Source organism: Canis lupus, chromosome Y, assembly GCF_048164855.1.
Source record: "Canis lupus baileyi chromosome Y, mCanLup2.hap1, whole genome shotgun sequence".
NCBI classification, from domain to species: domain Eukaryota; kingdom Metazoa; phylum Chordata; class Mammalia; order Carnivora; family Canidae; genus Canis; species Canis lupus.
In genome coordinates this window covers 1,887,077-1,908,288 of record NC_132877.1, presented here as the reverse complement: position 1 = coordinate 1,908,288, position 21,212 = coordinate 1,887,077, and the positions used below count along the sequence as shown (strand labels likewise).

At 49.3% G+C, this 21,212-nt stretch overlaps 1 protein-coding gene across 2 annotated transcripts in view; it reads left to right on the top strand.

The window, feature by feature from the left end:
* The window catches only part of LOC140629121 (cAMP-dependent protein kinase catalytic subunit PRKX), a 74,248-nt gene that overhangs the window by 22,034 nt on the left and 31,002 nt on the right, over window positions 1–21,212 (top strand). Inside the window, exons 2-3 of one of the 2 annotated variants that reach the window (XM_072818601.1) lie at window positions 7,782–7,950; window positions 20,144–20,407. In XM_072818601.1, the coding sequence (XP_072674702.1) occupies window positions 7,782–7,950; window positions 20,144–20,407 (433 nt within the window). Of the gene's footprint in view, window positions 1–7,781; window positions 7,951–17,821; window positions 17,974–20,143; window positions 20,408–21,212 lie in introns of those variants that run through there. The other variant, XM_072818602.1, reaches the window with a different exon arrangement.

Sequence of the window (21,212 nt, the reverse complement as noted above, 5' to 3'; positions counted from 1 at the left end):
GATGTTGTTATTCCGCACGTGCATGCAGTGCTGGGTGCAGGCCATTCCAGGGTGGGGTGGACACGGGCTCCGTCTTCCACAGGTTTATTTTTGCACATGGGATGCTCCCGGGTCAAAATTGTCACCTTCATCAGATGACAGGTGAGATGAGGTGGCGTCCAGACCCCGGAGGATTGGTGGAGCCTAGAGTGCATGTCAGGCCTGAGGCCAGGGTGGGTTTAATCCTCTCCGTGGCTCCATGTGGTTAAGCGTCTAAGGGCTGTGCCCACCCAGAGAGCACGTCCTCTGCGCCGACTGGGCTCTCTGCCCCTGCTCCGATGGCCGTTAACGTGATGGAAACATGAACCCTTCTCTCGGGGAAGCAACAGACCCTGAGTCCCAGGATACTTTTCCCAGGCGTGCCGTAACGCTCGGGAGTAGTTTTGCTGTCCCATTGTGGCTGTTAGGACACAAAGTCGGAAATGACGGGTTATTGCCAGATGCGTTTTGATGAAGTTTTATTTTCTGTTTGGGAAATAGGCTTAACAAGTAAGTTAGTATCTCTGTGTCTGTCTGTCTGTAAGTTAACATCTTTCTACACATCCGTCCACCTATCTCTCACCCATCTCATTTATCTCATCTGTTATCTGCCAATGGATGTATCAGTCATCTATGATCTATTTACCTATTTACCAGTTAGCTTGTCTTTCTGTCCATTCATCCACCCCATCCATCCATCGCGTGTATCTCATCGTATCTATATCAACCATCTGTATGTTAATCATCTGCTTATCCTCTATATGTTTGTCTATGTGTCTGTCTCCATCCATCCATCCATCCATCCATCCATCAGCTATTATCTTTCTTTCCATTCATTCATCTATTATCTATCTCATTTATCATATCCATCTATCCATCCATCTATCCAGCCATCATCATCCATTCATCTCTCCATCTGTCCATCCATCTGTCTATGCATCCATCTCTCCATCTATGCATCCATCCATCTATCCAACCATCTCTCCATCTATCTATTCATTTATCTGTCCATCTCTCCATCCATCCATCTACCCACCTATCCATCATCCACTTTTCCATCTATCCATCCATCTACCTGTCCCATCTATCCGTCCATCCGTCTACCCAACCATCTCTCCATCTATCCATCCATCTACCTGTCCCATCTATCCGTCCATCCATCTACCCACCTATCCATCAACCACCTCTCCATCTATCCATCCATCTACCTGTCCCATCTATCCGTCCATCCGTCTACCCACCTATCCATCATCCACCTTTCCATCTATCCATCCATCTATTCATTATCTGTCCATCTCTCCGTCCATCCATCTACCCACCTATCCATCAACCACCTCTCCATCTATTCCTCCATCTATTCATTTACCTGTCCATCTGTCCATCCATCTATGCATCTATCCATCTATCTATCCAACCATCTAGCATCCATCCATCCGTCCATCATCTATCTGTGGACCTGAGTAGCTATCATCTGACTGTGCATCTGTCATTAACTCCTTTTTTTTTTTTAAGATTTTATTTATTTATTCATGAGAGACACAGAGAGAGCGAGAGAGGCAGAGACACAGGGAGAGAGAGAAACAGGCAGGGAGCCCGATGTGGGACTCGATTCCGGGACTCCAGGATCACGCCCTGGGCTGAAGGCAGGAGCTCAACCTACTGAGTCATCAGGGATCCCCGGTCATTAACTCCTTTTGTGACTCTTCTTGCCCTGGGATCAAGGAACACAGTTTTTTTTTTTTTTTTTTTTTTTTGTGACCCAGTCAGAGAGTCCATTCCCTGGCACAGAATAAAGCCCTATTCTTATATCCAGATTAAACAAATAAATGAAGTGGGATTTTATATTTTGGGTGTGCCTTTGGGGAGGAGGTGGAAGTCCTGAATACAGACACAGATCAAACACAGTATCCCTGCCTGTCTTTGTCTATGTTTACTTTTTAACCTTTATATTTTTTTAAGCGCTGCGCCCAGCATGGAACCCAATGTAGGGCTTGCACTCATGACCCTGAGATCAAGACCTGAGGTGAAATCAAGAGTCAGACGTTAAACAGACTCAACCACCCAGGCGCCACATCTCTGTTTTGTTTAAATAGAAATGCCTTCGGCTCCTTATTTGTTTACCTGTGAATACTTTTATATAATTGCAGCTGGAGGTGGCTCACTCTTATCTGTGTGGGCTGGCCTGCCAGGGGTTCTTTAGTTCCTCTTGGGATCTATTATTGCCTTTTCCTTATTCTTCTTTGTTCTCCTCAACAACATTTAAAAGGGGAGGTCGTGGATGAGGTATTTAAGATCCTGTGCTAGATTTCAATGCACTCTTCGTCCTGTGGTGTGTTGTGGTTCGTGTATGTCTGTTTGTAGTTGTCCGTGTAGAGCGGAAGGCATCGTGGGGCGCCCGTCTGTGGGGAAACTGCATGAAGGGAGGCTGGCGAGAGGCACAGTTCTGTCTCTGGGAGTGTGCAGTGTGAGCAGGACGGAATTTCATTTCGTTCTATTTTCTTCATTTTTGCACTTAGCAGCACTCTTGTCAGGCTCAGGGACACCGGCGAGGATGGACCTGTCATGGCATTTGCTTAAAAACTTAACAGGAAGGGGCAGCCCGGGTGACTCAGCGGTTGAGCATCTCCCTTGAGCTCAGGGCGTGATCCCACGGTCCCGGAATCGAGTCCCACATCGGGCTCCCTGCATGGAGCCCACTTCCCCTCTGCCTGTGTCTCTGCCTCTCTCTCTCTGTCTCTCATGAATAATAAATAAATAAAATCTTCAAAAAAAAAAAACTTTACAGGGACAGTGGTAAGGACATCATGAGGAGTCTTTTTATAGGAAACGACAGGAAATACCTCTTTCTGCTGCTGTCAAAAAAACAGTGAATTTATTAAACTAAATTTAGCAGTAGACTGAATGTGTCGTGAAGAAAATAAAACAACTAAAATAAAAGTTAACGAAAATTAAAGTAACCTGGAGGAAACTATCCAGGAGGGAAAGAGTCATAGCAACTGGCTTGGGATCCCGTCTCTCCTATTTTCTTTTTTGCTTTATTTTTTAATGGTGGCAAACTGTAGGTAGGCTCAGGTAAGAGAAAGGGAGGCAGGTGACCTGCTCCAATCACCTTTCACAGTCACTGGACCTCCAAGTCATCAGATGGAACAGATGCCTTTGGAGCCAGAGACCTTCTTACAGATGCCGTTGGCCAAATAGCTGTGGTCAAATCCTACATCGGTGGACTTAGGCGATACACTTTTTCATCTACTTTTTTTTTTTTTTAAGATTTAAAAATTTTTTTTGCAGAGAGAGAGTGTGTGCATGATTAAGGGGAGGGGCAGAGGGGGAGAGAGAGAATCCCAAGCAGAGTGCGGACTGTGCACTAAGCACAGAGCCCGATGTGGGGCATGACCTCACCGTCCTGAGATCGTGATCTGAGCCGAAACCAAGAGTTGGATACTCAACAACTGCGCCACCCATGCTCCCTGTAATACCGCTTCTTGAAGATGGTAACATAGGATAGTCCACTAGGGTGTAAGATAGAGATGATTTTTCTGAAATTTTTACATGAGCTAGTGTGACTGTTAATAATTTAGGAGTCAGAAGACGTAAAATAGACAGGAGGGTCCCCATGTGCCCTCCCCCCAGGGATCATACCTTCCATAATCAAAGGACATCCATGAAACCAGGAACTGGCTTCTCTGTGATCCTGTAAACAGCTGTGTGGACCTTACTTGGATCATGGTGGAGGTACTTTATATAGTTTGCTTTACAAATATATGGAGGTGCTTTAAATGCTCTCTATGGCATTCCCTGTGACATCTGACGTACTTAGGGTCCAAAGTGCTTATGCCACGGGGAACACGGGACTGAGGGGCCACCCTGGGATTTAATCTTGTCCTCACTCATGCTTCTCCATCTCCGTGGGTTTCTCTAACTTTGCCCACATTTACCAAAGGACGTCCATTGGTGTAGGCCACAGACGTTCTGCTGCTACTTCCATTATGTGGACTTGGTCGTTGGCTTATCCATGAATTCATCCACCTGCACATTTAACCAACTAACGCGTGCCCAGGGATTAATCACAAACGGATGTAAAAGATACTTGATCTGCAGAACTTGTTGCCGCAAGTTACCGTTCAGTTTCAACATATAAAAAAAAAAAAAAAATGAAAATAAAAATGGCGGTCTCCGATACTTTGGAAGTTGGTGTGTTGACTGGAGCGTTTTTGTCGCGGCTGCACTTACAGTAACCTTTTCCCCGCGGTTCTCTAAGGAGGAGAGCTTTGTGCACCCTGGGCCTTTCTGGTTCTAGGTGGTCATTCCAATGCCACGTGTCCTCTTTTGTGACCTAATTTGCCAAGTGGACTTCCAATCCATGATATTACACATGGGGAGCAGAGAATCTATTTAATGGAGCCTACTTAAGAAAATCTATCTCAGCCTAATTTGGGGGAGTGGCGGTTAATGTCCTGGAGATCTAGTTTACACACAACAAAATGCATCCATTCTAGGCGTTCGCGTTGATGCCTTATTCACAAACGCATAGCATTACGTAACCACCACCACACAGAACATTTGTGAGGCTGACTTTCATTTTACACTGATGGAAAATTCATTCATCACCTTGACTGAGATGCTGTGTGATGTGCTTTGTATGTGTCATTTTATTTAAACCCTGTGGGGGGGGGTCAAGATTTTTTTTTTTTTTAGTTTATTATTTTTTTTAAAGATTTTCTTCATTTATTCATGAGAGACTCAGAGAGACATAGAGAGAGAGGCAGAGACACAGGCAGAGGGAGAAGCAGGCTCCATGCAGGGAGCCCAACGTGGGACTCGATCCCGGGTCTCCAGGATCATGCTCTGGGCTGAAGGCGGCACTAAACCGCTGAGCCACCGGGGCTGCCCCATTTTTTTTTTTTTTCAGTTGTACTGAGATACTGTTGACAGCATTGTGTTAAGTGTAAGGTGAACAACGTAATGACTTGACAAATACATGTATTTTGAAATTATTACCGCAGTGTAGTTGACATCCTTTTCTTGTAATGAGAACTTGTAGGATTCACTCTTTCAGCAACTTTGAAATATGTCATAAAGCCATTAACTGTGGTGATCACGTTGTATGGTAGCCCAGCCCCAGGACTTAATTATCTTACAACTGGAATTTTGTACCTTTTGACCATCTTCATCCATTTGTTCTTTTTTTTTTAATTTTTTAAAAATTTTATTTATTTATGTATTTATTTATTTATGTATTTATTTATTTATTTATTTATTTATTTATTTTTCATCCATTTGTTCTAATCTCATGCCCCATCTCTGGTAACCAGAAATCTGAACTTTTTCTGAGTTTTTTTTTTTTTTTCCCCCTTTTCAGAGTCCATATACAAGTGAGATCATACTCTCTTTGCCTTTGTCTGACTTATTTCACTCAGCATAATGACCTCAAGGCCCATCCATATTATTGCAAATGGTGGAAACCTTATGTTTCCTTTTTTATGGCTGACTAGTAATCCGTTGTGTGTCTTATTGGGCAGAGGAGGGCCCGATGGCTATCCTCACCTGCAACAATAGTAAAAAAAAAAAAAAAAAAAAGGAGATTTCTACTTTCTGGAGGGAGTTATTGAGAGCTGGGAGTGTGTATTGGCGAGCCGCCCAACACCAAGTGGAGAGATCTGTGTTCGTTTTGCCCATATTCCGTCCACCACCTTGATGACTTATGACCAACACCGCTAACGTTGTCTTGGGTTCTGTGCATTTATGTGGTCCGAGCTGAAAATTGCAGTGTGCTGCTTCTGTCTGCCTTGAACAAGACTGTTGACCTATGTGGGCCCCCAATCTGATTGTGGCATCCAGGGCCTGCCCACGTCCGCCCCAGGTAGCTCAGGTTTTGGCTGCCGGACATAAGTAACCCATTTGGATTTCTGTGTCCGTACAGCTGACGCTACTCCGAGAGAGCTTGGAAGGCGTTGCAGGCAGACACGTGGAAAAACCGGAGTCGTAGTTGGGGTTGTCTTTCACGTAGGCTCAGGAACATCCCATTGCAGGTCAAACATGAGGGCCGAAAGTCAGAGTATGATCTAGTGAATGCAGTCCAGTGACAAAGGGGCTCCTTCTCGGGGGGCAGTGGAGCAAGATATCAAGAAGAGCGAGCCAGGCACAAGGCCTTCTTTCCCTCGTGAGGATGTGACGGCGTGGCAGGACTTCTGTGGTGTGCTCCCCTCCACCTGTCCTGCTGGGGAGATAACAGTAGAAGCCCGACGAGGCATGTGTTTGATCAAATATAAGCCGAACCTGGCAACGGATGTCGGGGTCCCTGCTGTGTACACCACCTAGCGGAAACATCAATGTCTGCATGGGGACCCCGAAGCTTGTCCCGTTCACCCTCTTTACGGTCTCCCCGCTGCCCCCACCACGCCTCCTAGTTTTGACTGGATTCCATACCAACACCCCACTGCCTTACCCCCTTACGATTCTTTGTGTGCTTCCGAATGACCTTCTACTGAGAATCCCCTTTGTGACTGTGCCTACCGTCCCTCGTCGCTCGCTCCTCCTTGCACGACACTGAGTTTTCTGGGTTTTCGCGGCTCCCTCTCTGCTTCTCCTACGGTAAAAGATCCACAATCCACTTCAAAGCCAAGGTGGACTCCTGGTGTCCTCCTTCCCGCCCTCCACCCCACCCCCGGAGGCGAGGAGATTTATTTCACAGTTCGGCAATCCTCATTTATAGAAATCCCTAAAACAAGGTGTTTTGGCCTGGCTGTGACATGGTGCTGTGTCTCACGTTACTGTACCCAGGTCCAAACGCTGCATAAGAAGGAAAGGACATCCGTGGCCGTGGGCTTGTGTTGGGGGAACCCAGGGCCCTTCTCCTTCTCCAGCTCTTCTGGAGTCCTTTCTCCCTCCTAGGATGTTCATTGCCGGCTTTCCAACCAGAGAGCTCCAGGTGTTGAGCATTTTGCGTGCTTTCATCCCTGGGAAGACCCCTTCCTGTGCAGCTGCCTACATGGTGACGGAAAGCCCGGGTGCCCTTTATAAGCTCCTTGGGCACCAGGGACTTGAGGCTCACGTGTACAGATTTCCATTTCGGTGTCCCTGTACTTTACGTCTTCTCTGGCCACAGATAAAATTCCTTGGGCTCTTTGCTCTCCTATTTGCATTCAGCGGCTGCCAACCTGGGTGAGGGGTGGACAGCAGGCATCGTGCCCTCCACACTGAGGCTCAGAGGAGTAGGAAAGCCCGGCGGTGGAGGAAGAGGATGCATTTGGGTTGGAAACGTCCCAGCGGGGTACAAAAGATAGTTTGATTTCCTTGCACGTGTGTTATGGTTGCAATTTTTAAATTTCACTGTGGTCTCAGCCTCCACCTTTTCCCCTCCTACCCGCGTAGGTCTATGTTCCCAGATCGTGTTGGTATATACCCCAGATTCCATTCCGTAGCACATTTTAAAATAAAGACCCAGTGCTTTTAGCAGGGGTTCGCGTGTTACAGAGCCTTTTTGGTGAGCATGGGAAAGAGTCTTTCCCGCCCTTTTCCATCCCTTCCTTGTGCTCTCCATGACGACCCATTTGTAGAATCGGTGGCCAGCTTCCCCTCCAGTTGAAGGACATTGCAGAGGCAGGTGGTTGTCTTTGTTGACGTCTGCATCACACCAGCCCTCGCCTGAAACTTCCAGAACAGAGCTTCTTGAAAATATTGTCACCCGCCGCCTGCTGGGGTCGGGAGCTGCTGGAGCAGACGCGTGGCGTTGGGTAAGTCTTGTGCTGTCTCCCCCACTCCAGGCACCGGAACATTCGGACGGGTGCAGCTGGTCAAGGATAAGGCGGCCAAGCACTTCTTCGCCTTGAAGGTGATGAGCATCCCCGACGTCATCCGCCTGAAGCAGGAGCAGCATGTCCACAATGAGAAGTCGGTGCTCAAGGAAGTCAGCCATCCGTTCCTGGTCAAGCTGTGAGTCCTTCCCCACATGGCCGAGTCTTGGTCATTTGGTCATTCCGTCTCTGAGAGCCCAGGTGGGGTGGAATGAGCTCACGGTGGAAACTCAGGCTGGCCCGGGCTCTGGAGAAACTGGTGCTGTTGGGACCAGCGCAGACCTTGGGGCCCTGGGCAAGCAGGACATGCAAAGGGGCATGCACGGCCCAGCCGGACACTCTATTCCCCTCATCCCCATCAGGGCCACCGTCCCTGCTCAACCTCATTCATGCAGGATGCTCCTTGGGGTTCCAGGGGATAGCTGCGTATCTCCAGTTGGGGGTGCCCTGCACCAAACGAAGACATCCCTGTCTGCCCATGCTCTTGCTGGGGGATGCTAAGACTGGTCTGCCCCCAGGTGCCAGACACGGGATGCACGGAGATGCCTCTCTTACCCCTTCTTGGATGTGGCGGCCTCCCAACCTGTGTCCATGTCTCCCCTCCGCCATCTTGTTCTCGTTTCTTCTTGTTGTCCCTTCCTCACCTGTCACAGGCCACCCCTCCTGCAATGCCTCCTTCCTCTGTGTCCCCTCCGGGTCCCCTTACACCTGGCCAACCCCAGCCCTTCTCTGATGCACCTGTAGAGACAGGAGCACCCCGTCACGGCTCTGGAACATTTCCTGTGCATCTCGACTCCTCCAAATGGTGTCTTACCCAGAGTAGGGACCTGTTGTGTGTGCAACGAGGGGGAGAAAGGAATCAGCTGACTTATTTTTATTTTTTTTAAAGATTTTATTTATTTATTATTTCATGAGAGACCCAGAGAGAGAGAGAGGCAGAGACACAGGCAGATGGAGAAGCAGGCTCCATGCAGGGAGCCTGATGTGGGACTCCATCCTGTGTCTCCAGGATCACACCCTGGGCTGAAGGTGGTGCTAAACCGCTGAGCCACCCAGGGATCCCCATCGGTTGATTTTTTTAAAAAAAAAATTTTTGGTTTTATTTTCCTTTCATGGAGCTGTGGGTGATTTTGTGCTGATAGGGCGGGGGTCAGTAGCATCTCATGGTTCAAGTCATGGACACAAAAGTAGCCAGTGATTCGGGGACTCAGAGCCGCTCACACACCGGGTGATTCTCTCATTCGGTCCGAGGTAGAACAACGGTCAGAAAAAGAAAAATCTGCACGTAGATTTCCCTCTGGAACTAAGGAGAGCTTCTAGTCATGCCTCTCGGATGAAGCAAGATAGCAGTCCCGGACGTGGACTTTCACACGCTAGGGTTTTTAGTAGATGTGCTGCCAAAGTGAGCCTTAGCTCGCTAGGATGTTAAGTCAAAGTTGTCCCCGGTAGACGTGGACTCCCTTATGATACGGCCAAAGGGTCATCACACATCTCAGGTTCCTTCCAAAGGCAGGGGGGTCTCAAGCCAACGTTCTGTAGTTTGCTGTCCCTCGTTTTCCGATAGGGACCCAAGTTATATCACATACTAGACGCCGTGCTCTCCCCGTGTCCTCACGTGGTCATCCCTCTGTGCGTGTCTGTGTCCTCATCCCCTCTTCTTCTAAGGACCTCAGTCCTACAGGATCAGGGCCCACCCTACTGACCTCATTATACCTTCGTCCCCTCTCTAAAGACCCCACCTCCAAATACAGTCCCATTCTGAGGTCCTGGGGTTAGGGCTTCAACACGTGAATTTTGGGGGATATAATTCAGCTGTTACACCTACTCAGTGACTTGGTAAGTGTAGATCCCCCAGAGCACGTGGACCTTAGTATAATGTACCTCGAGCAGTTGTTTTTTTCTGTGCATCTTCACTTAAGTGATCAGATGGGCCCAAACACTGTGTATAAAAGCAAGTGGAATCAGTCTTGGAAGTTCTGTGAACATAGGATGGAGACCACATTGTATCTGGATGGGGGCCACAGGGTGTTTAGGGCCACATGATGAAGGGCACATTTTTTGTTGGAAAAGACCATCTGTGAGGAGTGCATTTAATCCCCCAGCTGTGCACCGGGGTCACCTCACCCAACTCTCTGGAAAGATGGGGTCTTGCTGGCATTTCCTGACGCCACGAGGAACGCTGATGATCCCAGGTATTGAGCTGAACAACGATTATTTGGAGGTAGAAGCTGCCGCTGAGTGACTTGGCAAGCTCGCCGGTGGTGGTATTATCGTAAGTTCAGTATGCGAACCGGTGCCGTTGTATTTTTGAGAAGATGCCAGGGCTCTCATTAAATGCACATTGGAGAACATGTTCTTTTCGGGGATGGAGCCGTTCCGAAGGCCAGCTCAGCCCGTGGAGATAATTTTAGAAGAGCTGAGTAATTGTCTGGGATGCAAAGCCAAGACTTCCCTGGGACACAGGCTTGGGGTGTGCCCAAACACCAGCCTCTCCATGCCTGCTCCTTGCCCTTTGGGTGTACAGGAATTGTTGGTGTCCCAGAGCTGTTTGACCTCAGGACACGGGTTCTGCACCCTGGCATCATCCTCTCTGGTGGGACAGCTCTGCGTCATGTAGGAAAGTTTATGGCCTCCGCATGCTCCTCCCACTCACTGCCACTAGCAGGCTATCTCCGGTGGGGACAACCAAAAATGTTTATATTTGGACCTTGACGAAATAACGTCATAGGGGGTGAAAGGGTCCTCAGTGGCAGACCTCTGCGCTTGAGCAATAGGTAGACGATAGGTAGCAATACATAGGTTTGATGGAAGCTGCATAGATACATCCATAGTGGGTACAGTGGATGGATGGATGGGTGGGTGGGTGGATGGATGGATGAATGGATGGATGGATGGATGGATGGATGGATGGATGCATGGATGGATGGATGGATGGATGGATGGATGGGTAGATGGATGGATGGATGCATGGATAGATGGATGGATGCATGGATGGATGGATGGATGCATGGATGGATGGATGGGTGGATGGATGGATGGATGGGTAGATGGATGCATGGATGGATGCATGGATGGATGGATGGATGCATGGATGGATGGATGGATGGATGGATGGACCAAAGGAAAGCACACAGGGTGGGTAGATAGATGAGACACTGGTACATAGATAAATGATGTGTAGATGGATACTTGTTGTTTGACATTTTATTAATTTTTGAGAGAGAGAGAGAGAGAGAGAGAGAATACTTCCTGCAGAGCAGGGAGCCCGATGTGGGGCTCGATCCCAGGACCCTGACATCAGGACTTGAGCCGAAGGCAGATGCTTCACCGACTCAGCCCCCCAGTTGCCTACATTTTTTTCCCCTACGGCTCTCAACCGACTAGACGAGGTCCACCCACATTATGGAAGATCATGTGCTTCTCCTAAAGCCGATTGACAGTAGATGTCAATCATCCAAATATCTATACCTTCCCAGCAACGTCGAGACTCCTGTTAGACCCCATGTCCGGGCACCAGGGCGTAGAGCAGTTGATCCATCAAACTAAGTGTCACAAGGGGCAAAAGCACAACAGAGCTTGAGCAGAAGAGCAGAGCATTCCCTCATAGGGCATTGGGAGAACAGGTAACAGGGTGCAGGTCACCCGGGCTGCGTAACGAAGCAGGACGTGTTGCCTGCAGCCACGGAGTCCAGAGCCCGGGCAAACATCATGGCCAGAAACCCCTGCTCCTGACTCCAGCCCTCAGCAAATGTGTTGTCGTGCGAGTCCATGTGGATCCCCGAATGTTTGCACCTTCACGGGACTGGGGAGTTTGATCTTGTCTGTTCTCCGGGTGGCTCCTCTGTCTTCCCTCCCTGGGTGATGTCTTTTGGGCCCCTTCCATGCACCTCTAGGTGGCCGTGCATGCGATCCTGCTCGCCCTTTCTGGGCCCAGCCTCTAAGCCGAGATCTCGATTACTCCATCAGTGATGATCAGCTGCGGACCCCACAGCAGGCCCCTGCCCGGGGTGACCCACTGCATGCGAGCAGAGCCAGGCCTGTGCTTTAGGCTACGATAGGTGTCCATGTCCACCACCTTGGGTCTGCTGTCCCTGTCCCTTTGCCCGTGCTCATGTCATTGGTGGAGCTGTTCCCCTGTTGCCAAGGGCGCCTTGGGGCAGGGCTGGTTGCCACGGAGCCAGGTCGAAAAGGAGAAGGAACGTTCCAGAGCCTCAGGTTGCACAAAGAGGTGAGCAAGAACGGATAGGGTGACACGCGCAGGCGGTCTCTCGCGTTCATGGTTTAGGGCAGAGGCGCACCCTTACCGTAGCCCCAGGAGAAATTAGGAGACTCCTTAAATGAGCGAGCTTGCGTTTCCAGTCAATTAACACCTTCGAGGACGAGCCCCGCCGCAGACATTGCAAAGGGAGAGACAGTGCTCGGTGTTAACAGCAGAAACCATTACTCTGCGCTGAGGTCAGGGACCAGGGGGGCCCAGAGTCGGAACGTCCCGTGTGTTCCTTGTCACCGTAAACTACGGCCTGTTTCTTTTTTTGCTCTTCGTAGGTTCACACGTACTCTTGAATGCACTTAAAAAGTTTAATTTTCTCCTCTCATCCCAAACATACAGTTGGCCGTCTCACCCGTTTGTAAGTGGGCAGCTCAGTGGCATCGACACATTCACGCTGTTGTGCAGCCGTCCCCGCCGTTATGTCCAGCGCTTTCCATCATCCCAAACTGAAGTTCTAGACCCCATGAAGCTGTAACTCCCCATTCCCATCACCACAGCCCTTGACCCCACCATTTCTGACTCTATGCACGTGATTCGTGTACGGACCCCATATACGTGGAATCAGTTAGCATCTGTCCTTCTGTGTCTGGCTCACGTCACTCAGCCCCATGTCCCCAGGGTCCATTCACATTAAAGCAGGTGCAGAACATCCTTTTCAAGGCTGACTTGTATTCCATTCTATGCATGGGCCACATGCTGTCTAGCCACCCATGCATCCATCAGTGCATCCAGTTATTTATCCATCCATCCATCCATCCATCCATCCATCCATCCATCCACCCATCCATCCATCCATCCATCCATCCATCCATCCATCCACCCATCCATCCATCCATCCATCCACCCACCTATACATCCATCCACTGATTCATCCATTCTTCCATCATCATCATCATCATCCATCCACCTACCCATCCATCCATTCCTCCATCATCATCCATCCATCCATCCATCCACCCACTTATCCATCCACTTATCTATCCATATCCACATGCACTCATGCATTTTTCCATCCATCCATCCATCCATCCATCCATCCATCCATCCACCCACTTATCCATCCACTTATCTATCCATCTCCCCATGCACTCATGCATTTTTCCATCCATCCATCCATCCATCCATCCATCCATCCAACCATCCGTCCACCCCCAGACACTTGGATTGCTTCCACATCTGGGCTCTCATACTAACGCGATGAGGACCACGTGGTGTGCAAGTATCTGTTCAAGTCCCCGCTCTAACTGCTCGAGTGCATTTTCAGTCTCGAATTCTATCTCCCTCCCGTTGGTGGTGGGATTTAAGATTTTCTCTTGTTGCTTTTCCTTTCCTTGTTCAGCTTGCTTCACGCAGGACTCTCCTGTCTTCTTCCCACCCTCCCTCATGACCAGGTCATCCCATGCACAGTCTGAGATGGATCGTTGTGTCCTTAAAGTGTGTATGCACCTGCTCTTTATTTTATACCTTCCCTCTGTTTCCATCCCACCTTCACTGGGATCCCTTGTGGGGGTTTTTGAGAGGACATATTTGGGATGTTGGTGTTGGAGCAAGTGTGTGCACGGGTGTGCGTGTGCTCCAGAAATCCTGCTCTCATCACCACAACCACCTTGCTTCCAGTTTTGGACTTGGCGACTCCAGCTAAGCCATGCTGCTTGCTTCACCCCTGTTGCCCCCTTGAGCTGGATGTTTGAGGCCCACTCCTGGTCTGTCCTGTTCAGATGCCTCCCAGGCAGTTCACAGTCCTTCTGTCCAAACAAGAATTCTTGACCTTCCTCCTGGCTTCCTATCCCCAATCATTTCTTCCTTTCGACTTCCCCAGATGGTCCTTCCAGCCCCCCGGGCACCATTTTTCTTTTTCTTTTTTTTTTTTTAATTTATTTTTTATTGGTGTTCAATTTGCCAATGTATAGAATAATACCCAGTGCTCATCCCGTCAAGTGCCCCCCTCAGTGCCCATCACCCATTCACCCCCACCCCCCGCCCTCCTCCCCTTCCACCACCCCTAGTTCGTTTCCCAGAGTTAGGAGTCTTTATGTTCTGTCTCCCTTTCTGATATTTCCCACACATTTCTTTTCCTTTCCCTTCTATTCCCTTTCACTATTATTTATATTTCCTAAATGAATGAGAACATACACTGTTTGTCCTTCTCCGATTGACTTATTTCCCTCAGCATAATACCCTCCAGTTCCATCCACGTTGAAGCAAATGGTGGGTATTTGTCATTTCTAATGGCCGAGTCATATCCCACTGTATCTAGAGACCACATCTTCTTTATCCATTCTTCTTTTGATGGACACTGAGGCTCCTTCCACAGTTTGGCTATTGTGGACATTGCTGCTCTAAATATCGGGGTGCAGGTGTCCTGGCGTTTCATTGCATCTGTATATTTGGGGTAAATCCCCAGCAACCGGGCACCATTTTTCATCTGCTTTTCTTTGCTCCTGTGTTCACTCCAGCCCGGGGCCCTGCCCTCTCCAGTTCTGCTCCACATCTCCAGATCTGTCCAGTTCAGTGGCATCTTCACAGAAGCTACTGCAGCTCATCCACATGCTCCGCTTTCTTCTCAGTGTCCACTCTGGATACCAGGCTGGAGCTTCCTTCTGACATGAGCCCTGGCCTGTGCCAGTGTCTGCAGTGTGATCCCATGGAGGGGTGTCCTTTGTGTGTGGTATAGAGTGCAGGCTCTTTGCCACATCTCAGTGTTTGCCTGGTGCCTCTATTTCCCACCTTCTTAAGTGTCCCACGTCCAGCCTGCTTTGACCACAGGTGCATCCTGTCTGCAGGGCCTTCCCTCCACCTTTCTTGACTCCCCACTGCCATTCTGTGTTTCCTCCTTAGGCCACAGGGCTCAGGACTGGTCAGCACAAGAGCTGCCCTTTACAGGGCTGTGTACCTGGCACACAGGGGATCCTTGGTCAAAATTTATCCATAAATGAAGCAAAGTGCAAGTGAGTGTGGAGGTGGATAGAGTGTGTTTCCTTAGTTTCTGATCCCTGGTGCGCAAGCAAGACTCTAATATGTACTGGACTTGAGATCCAGAAATGCCTCCTTCTCTCATACCACTCATGACAAACCTGCTTCCTTCTCTTGCCCCCTTGCAGTTTTGCTTTTTATAGACTCAGCGCCAGGGGCAGAGTCCTGCAATGAATGGGAATGAATTAATTAGCGCACTGACTGATGCCTTTAGTCCTTTGTTTCTCATTTTCTTAACTCAGATTTTATTTCATCTGTGGCCGCCTAGACTCCTCTGCTCCGCCCACAAGCCCCAAGTAATGACTTAGTGCCTCAGATGTTTTCAGAATAGTAACGTCTCAGCACCTCTTTGAATATTTTGGCTTTTATTAATAACACGCAACACGTTTCACATTCTTTCCATGTAAGAAAAGTCTTATTAATGTAAATTTGTGCCCATGGAATTTTTTTTCCCCTTAGGATATTTATTTAGCTTGAAGAAAGGCCGAGGAACCAGGGACCCGCAGGAATTTGTTTTTTTCTTCATAGTCTCTCTCTCTTTTTTTTTTTAAGATTTTATTTTTATTTATTCATGAGAACCCCCCCCCCCCCCCCAAACACACACAGAGGGAAGAGGGAGAGAGAGAGAGGCAGAGACACAGGCAGAGGGAGAAGCAGGCCCCATGCAGGGAGCCTGATGTGGGACTCAATGCTGGGACTCCAGGATCATGCCCTGGGCGGAAGGCAGGCGCTAAACCGCTGAGCCACCCGGGCTGCCCTATAGTCTCGGTTTTTGATTCCTTGTGCAGCCCCTTTATTTGAAAACCACTGTTTCTCAAGGGTGCTGATGACCCATGCACATGCATGTGATGTGTGTGTCCGTAGAATTGACAGCCTGCTTGATAGAGAGAGTCTATTTTAGGGTTGTGGTTGATGCTTTGTTTGATTTTATTGAGAGATCCGTGCAACGAATGTGCAACAAACGTGTAACAAATAAGTACCGGTCTAGTTCTCCCCACTCAGCCGTTTGTGTGTGTGACATTTGCCACCGTGATGTTGTGATTTGTAAGAAATGCATGTTTGCTCTTCATCCCTGGCACTGAGCTCCTAAAACCCTTGGAATTTCCTCAGTGATAAGAGAGACAAAGGTGGCTTTTGTTATGTGAAAGAGGTGACTTTGGACAACACCCTGGGGCCCGGCTGGTTGCCAAGGGAACCAATCCTGTAATTGGGAGATTGGAATTCTTGGCCCCACAGTAGATCAGCAGCCGGCCGGCGGGGAGGGCAGAGGGGCTGGAGGCTGAGTTAATCCTGTGGCCAGTGATTTAATCATCCTTGCCTACGTGATGAAGCCTCCATGATACCACAGAAGGACAGAATAGGGGAGCTTCCAGGATGGTGAATTTGGGGAGATTTGGGAAGAGTGGTAGACCTGGAGCAGGCTCGGAAGCTTCTCCTGCATCTCTTCCATCCGGCTGTTCCTGAGTTATGTCTCTATGATAACCCGGCGATCCCCTGAGTAACATGTTGCCCTGAGCTCTGTGAGGCCCTCCGCCAGCTTAATGGAACCCAAGGAGGAGTCTTTGGAACCTCTGCCTTATAGCAGCTCTATCAGAAGCACAGGACCTGGACTTGTGATGGGCATCTGAAGTGCATGCGTTGAGGGGCGTGTTGTAGGGCTTAACCCTTACCCTGTGGGATCGCCTGTTGTCTCCAGGTGTATACAGTGTCAGAACTGAGTTAAATCGTAGGACACCCAGCTGGTGTCACAGAACGACTTGGTGGCTTGGGGGAAAAAGAACAACACGTGTTGGAATTGGCAGCAGGATGATGAACTTTAAATCCTAACTTTTATGTGCTTATCTATATCCCAGCCTCTCCACGGACGAAATTACAACTCATCTGGCACCCAGGTGGTAGACTCTGAGATCAGCCTGCATCTCCTGATCTCCAGCCGTACTGTCTTGGGGATTGACACATTCCACTTGGCTGGATGCTGAAAGTTCTCTTTCCTTTCTTACCTTGGACTCTGGATGGGCCCTGTTCTAATCTCCCCCATTGTGAATTATCTCCGACGCCTTTGGAGGGTGAAATTAGGTTGCTTTGGGACATGGCGGATGCATTGTTCTCAAGAGCTGAGAAGGGATCCGTGTAGATTATTACCCAGGCTGTGGAGCAATAGGAGTGAGTATAGAATATATGTAAAGAATGGGTGCATACTAATTGGTGTGTGCGTGTGTTGCGTGAGTGCATGCACGGCCTTAATGCATTTGAGTGGTAGGGACATAGGGTTTTGCATATTTTCCTGTCTTTTCAAAGGAGTTCAACAAAGTAGTGGAAAATGGTAATGCTCTGACTTGGAAAACTTTGACCATTTGGGGACTTTACAAGGGCTCAGGGCTGCCCCGACAACATTCTGGAACACGTTTTCTGGTGAGTTCCACCTAAATATGCTACTCATCCCATTCCAGAGAAATCCAGAACATCACCAGCTTACTACATAGAGAGGTTCATTGTAAAAGCTCAGCACTCTGGTGTTATTTGGACCTTAGGCGATACTACCCCACCAGAGTGCTGACGTCGTTGTTGGAGTCCACGCTCCCCCATGAAAGCAGAGTGTGGCCGCCATATGCATTTGAAATACTCAGCATTTATATGGAGGCGTCACGGGAAGGAATGTTCCTGCCATATTAATCGAGAAGTGGAGCATGTGGCTGAAAGAAAACCCTCCTCTGGGCTTTAAGTGATAGAAAGAGTATAGCTAGCTAGTGAGTCATGTAACCGTAAAAGATTTCTCCAGGAAATGACCATAGCAACGAAAAACCCCAAAACACTGTTCCTGCTTCCTGTATCCGTTCATGCCTCAGTACTGCCAGTCTTGAGCCTTCTGAGCTACAAGAGACGAGAAGGGGAAGCAAGACACAGAAATCAGAGCTTTCAGTAAGTGAAAACAGGGGCCTCCTACGAGCCCCGGGGTTGCCTTGCTGGTAGCAGCTGGGAGAGAGCACGGCATTTGTGCAAAGCCCGCGTGCGGGTACGCGCCTTCCCGAATGGCATGCTCACCGCAAAGGCTCTGCACGTTTCCACTGCTTTTGTGCGTACAACCCGGGTTTTGCCAGCCCGTAAACACGGTGATGGACAAACTAAGCATTCTTTCTTAAAATGCTTTCCTTGGACATAGCCGAGTTTTTCTTTTCTGCGATTGGGATTTTTTGTCCTCTCTCGCGTCCCGTGTCACAGTGTCCTGACCTCTGCATATTATCCCTTTATGATTTCCCCTTGAGTTAGTCTTCATGTCATGGCAAACTGTGTCCCCCAGTGCTTTGTCTTTATTTTACTTTATTGGGATGGCCCATCCCAGCAGGTGAGACCCTCTGGTACAGCAGGTGCCCTGAGCATCCTCCTGCAAGGATGGATGGATGGTTCTCTGGGGCGTAAGTGTACTTCTGGTGAAGCCCGGATGGACGCAGCTCATGGGGAGTCAGCTCTGCAGGGAAGCACCAGACTGTCCTGATCCCAGAAGCCTTGCGGCGTTGACAGCATAGTGTGGCCGTGGTTAACATCGACCTGGGCACCCCCCCCCATCCTGTGGGGTGGCTTTCACGGGGGCTCGTCTCATAGCCGGGATGGTACCAAGTGCGAACTTGTGCTTCCTACATCTTCTCAGAAACGCAGCCCGTGCTTCCAAAGCTCGTTTCTCTTCTCCCCACGTCTCCTCGACGAGAAAACATTCTTCCTCCATCACTGCCGATCCCCCTACGGGTTTGTTTCATTTCCTTCAGCCAAGACTTCTCCAATACAGACGGGACCTGGCGTCTTTTGTCCCCCCCTCCACCCCCTGCCTTCCCCATCACCACCTCTCCTTCCAGTAACAGAGCTCGGGAACGCCTTCGTAAGGAGGATGCGCTTCTTCTGACTCTCTCGGGAAGTCTCCTATCCATCACTGCTTAGAAATCTTACGTTGGACATTTTTACTGGCCACCTTTTCCCGGCAGGTGTTTGGGAGGCATGGTGTTCACCTACTGTACGTTTTTTGTCTTCATTACAGTGCTGGGTGGCCGAACTGGGTGTGATCCCCTAAAGATGTGTCCAGTGTGTATGAGTTTGCTTTGGCTGCCAAGACAAATCCCACAGATCAGGGGCCTTAAACAACACACATGCCCCATAGTCCTGGAGGCCGGGAGCCTGAGATCCAGGCAGGGCCGAGGCTGGTTCCCCCTGAGGCCTTCTGGCATGGAGACCCCATGTTCTCCCCGTGTCCTCACGTGATCGTCCCTCTGTGCGAGTTTGTGTCTTCATCTCCTCTTCCTATAAGAACCCCACTCCTATGTGATCAGAACCCACCCTACTGACCTCATTGTACCTTAATCCCTTTTTTCAAACACCTTTTCTCCTAATATAATCCCATTGTGAAATCCTGGGGGTTCGGGCTTCCACATACGATCTTGGGGGACCCAATTCATCCTCTTGGCCAACGTGTTATGAAAACATGGTATTTACTTTTGTCCGTTCTGAGACCTTGGTGCATTTTCCAGGATACCTACACCCTGACGGGTATCTACACGCATGTTAACATCCACCTGAACCGTAACGTGTGCCTAGATGCAAATCTTTTTATTTTTTTATTTTTAAATTTTATTTATTTATTTTTTCTTTTTTTTATAATTATTTATTTATTTATTTATTTACTATTTATATGTGTGAGAGAGAACCCAAGAGGGGTTGAGGGGTGGAGGCAGAAGCAGACTCCCCGCTGAGCAGGGAGCCCGATGTGGGACTCGATCCCAGGACTCTGGGATCATGACCTGAGCTGAAGGCAGATGCTCAACCACTGAGCCACCCAGCTGTCCCTCTACCTAGAAACCCAGCTGCCCCTGAACGTGTGTCTATACACGTCACAGCCCATCTGTTCACATCTATGTCTCGCAGGTTTTAACATCCGCCCATCTGTGTATTTGGCACCCGTTCCTCCGAATGAGCATCTTCCCGTCTGTGTACGCGACACCCGTCATGCCCCCCCTTACCCACGCTGTGCCCTGTGTCTAGCTGACGCCCGTTGGTGTGGCTCCCCGGCTCAGCTCTCCCCACCCCCCGCGCTGCTGTCCCGCAGGTTCTGGACGTGCCACGACGAGCGCTTCCTCTACATGCTGATGGAGTTCGTGCCGGGCGGCGAGCTCTTCAGCTACCTGCGCAACCGCGGCCGCTTCTCCAGCAGCACGGGGCTCTTCTACTCGGCGGAGATCATCTGTGCCATTGAGTACCTGCACTCCAAGGAAATTGTCTACAGGGACTTGAAGCCCGAGAACATTCTGCTGGACAGGGAGGGTCACATCAAGCTCACCGACTTCGGCTTCGCCAAGAAATTGGTAGACAAGTAAGTGGTCACTGCCTCCCGCCCCCCGCTGCCGCCATGTCCGGCAGCCACCCTTCGGCCCCCTGTTCCCGCCAGTTGGGTTGTTTGGGGATTCCATGTGGAAGTAGGGTCGTGCCCTGTTTGACTTTCCGTGCCCGACTTCTCTTCCTTGACATAATGGCCTCAAGGTCCATCCAGGTTGTCACAGATGGCGCGATCTGCTCTTTCAAGGACGAACGAGATAGCCCATTGCACGTAGAGACCACATTCTCTATCCGTTCATCTGTCAGTGGACACCCGGGTGGGAATATGGGGAGGCAAGTATGTATTTAAGGTAGCGTCTTCGTTTTCTTTCCATAAATACCCAGATGTGGAGTTGCTGGGTTGTAGGGTAGCTCTATTTTTAACTCTTTTGAGGAACCTCTACACTTTTCTCCAGAGCGGCTGCACCAGCGTGCATTCCCACCAGCCGCGCACGAGGGCTCCCCTTTCTGCACATCCTCGCCAACACCTCTTACGTCTTGCCTTTTCATTACTAGCCGCCAACAGGTGTGCGGTGGTATATCTCCCGTTACTTACTCTTTTTTTATCAGGATTATACGTGTGTGTATATTGTGCATCAAGAAGCTCTCTCCTCTTCCCCTCAGCTCATTTCCTCTCTTAGCTGAAAACCACTTATAATACGCAGGTCAGACTGTTCTGTTTTTTGGATCCAACTCCTGGGGCAGCTTCCAAAATTTTGCTTGTCCCCTATGAATCCTCATGCATTATACTTTTTTTTTTTTTAAAGATTTTATTTATTTAAGAGAAAGAACAAGAGTTAGAG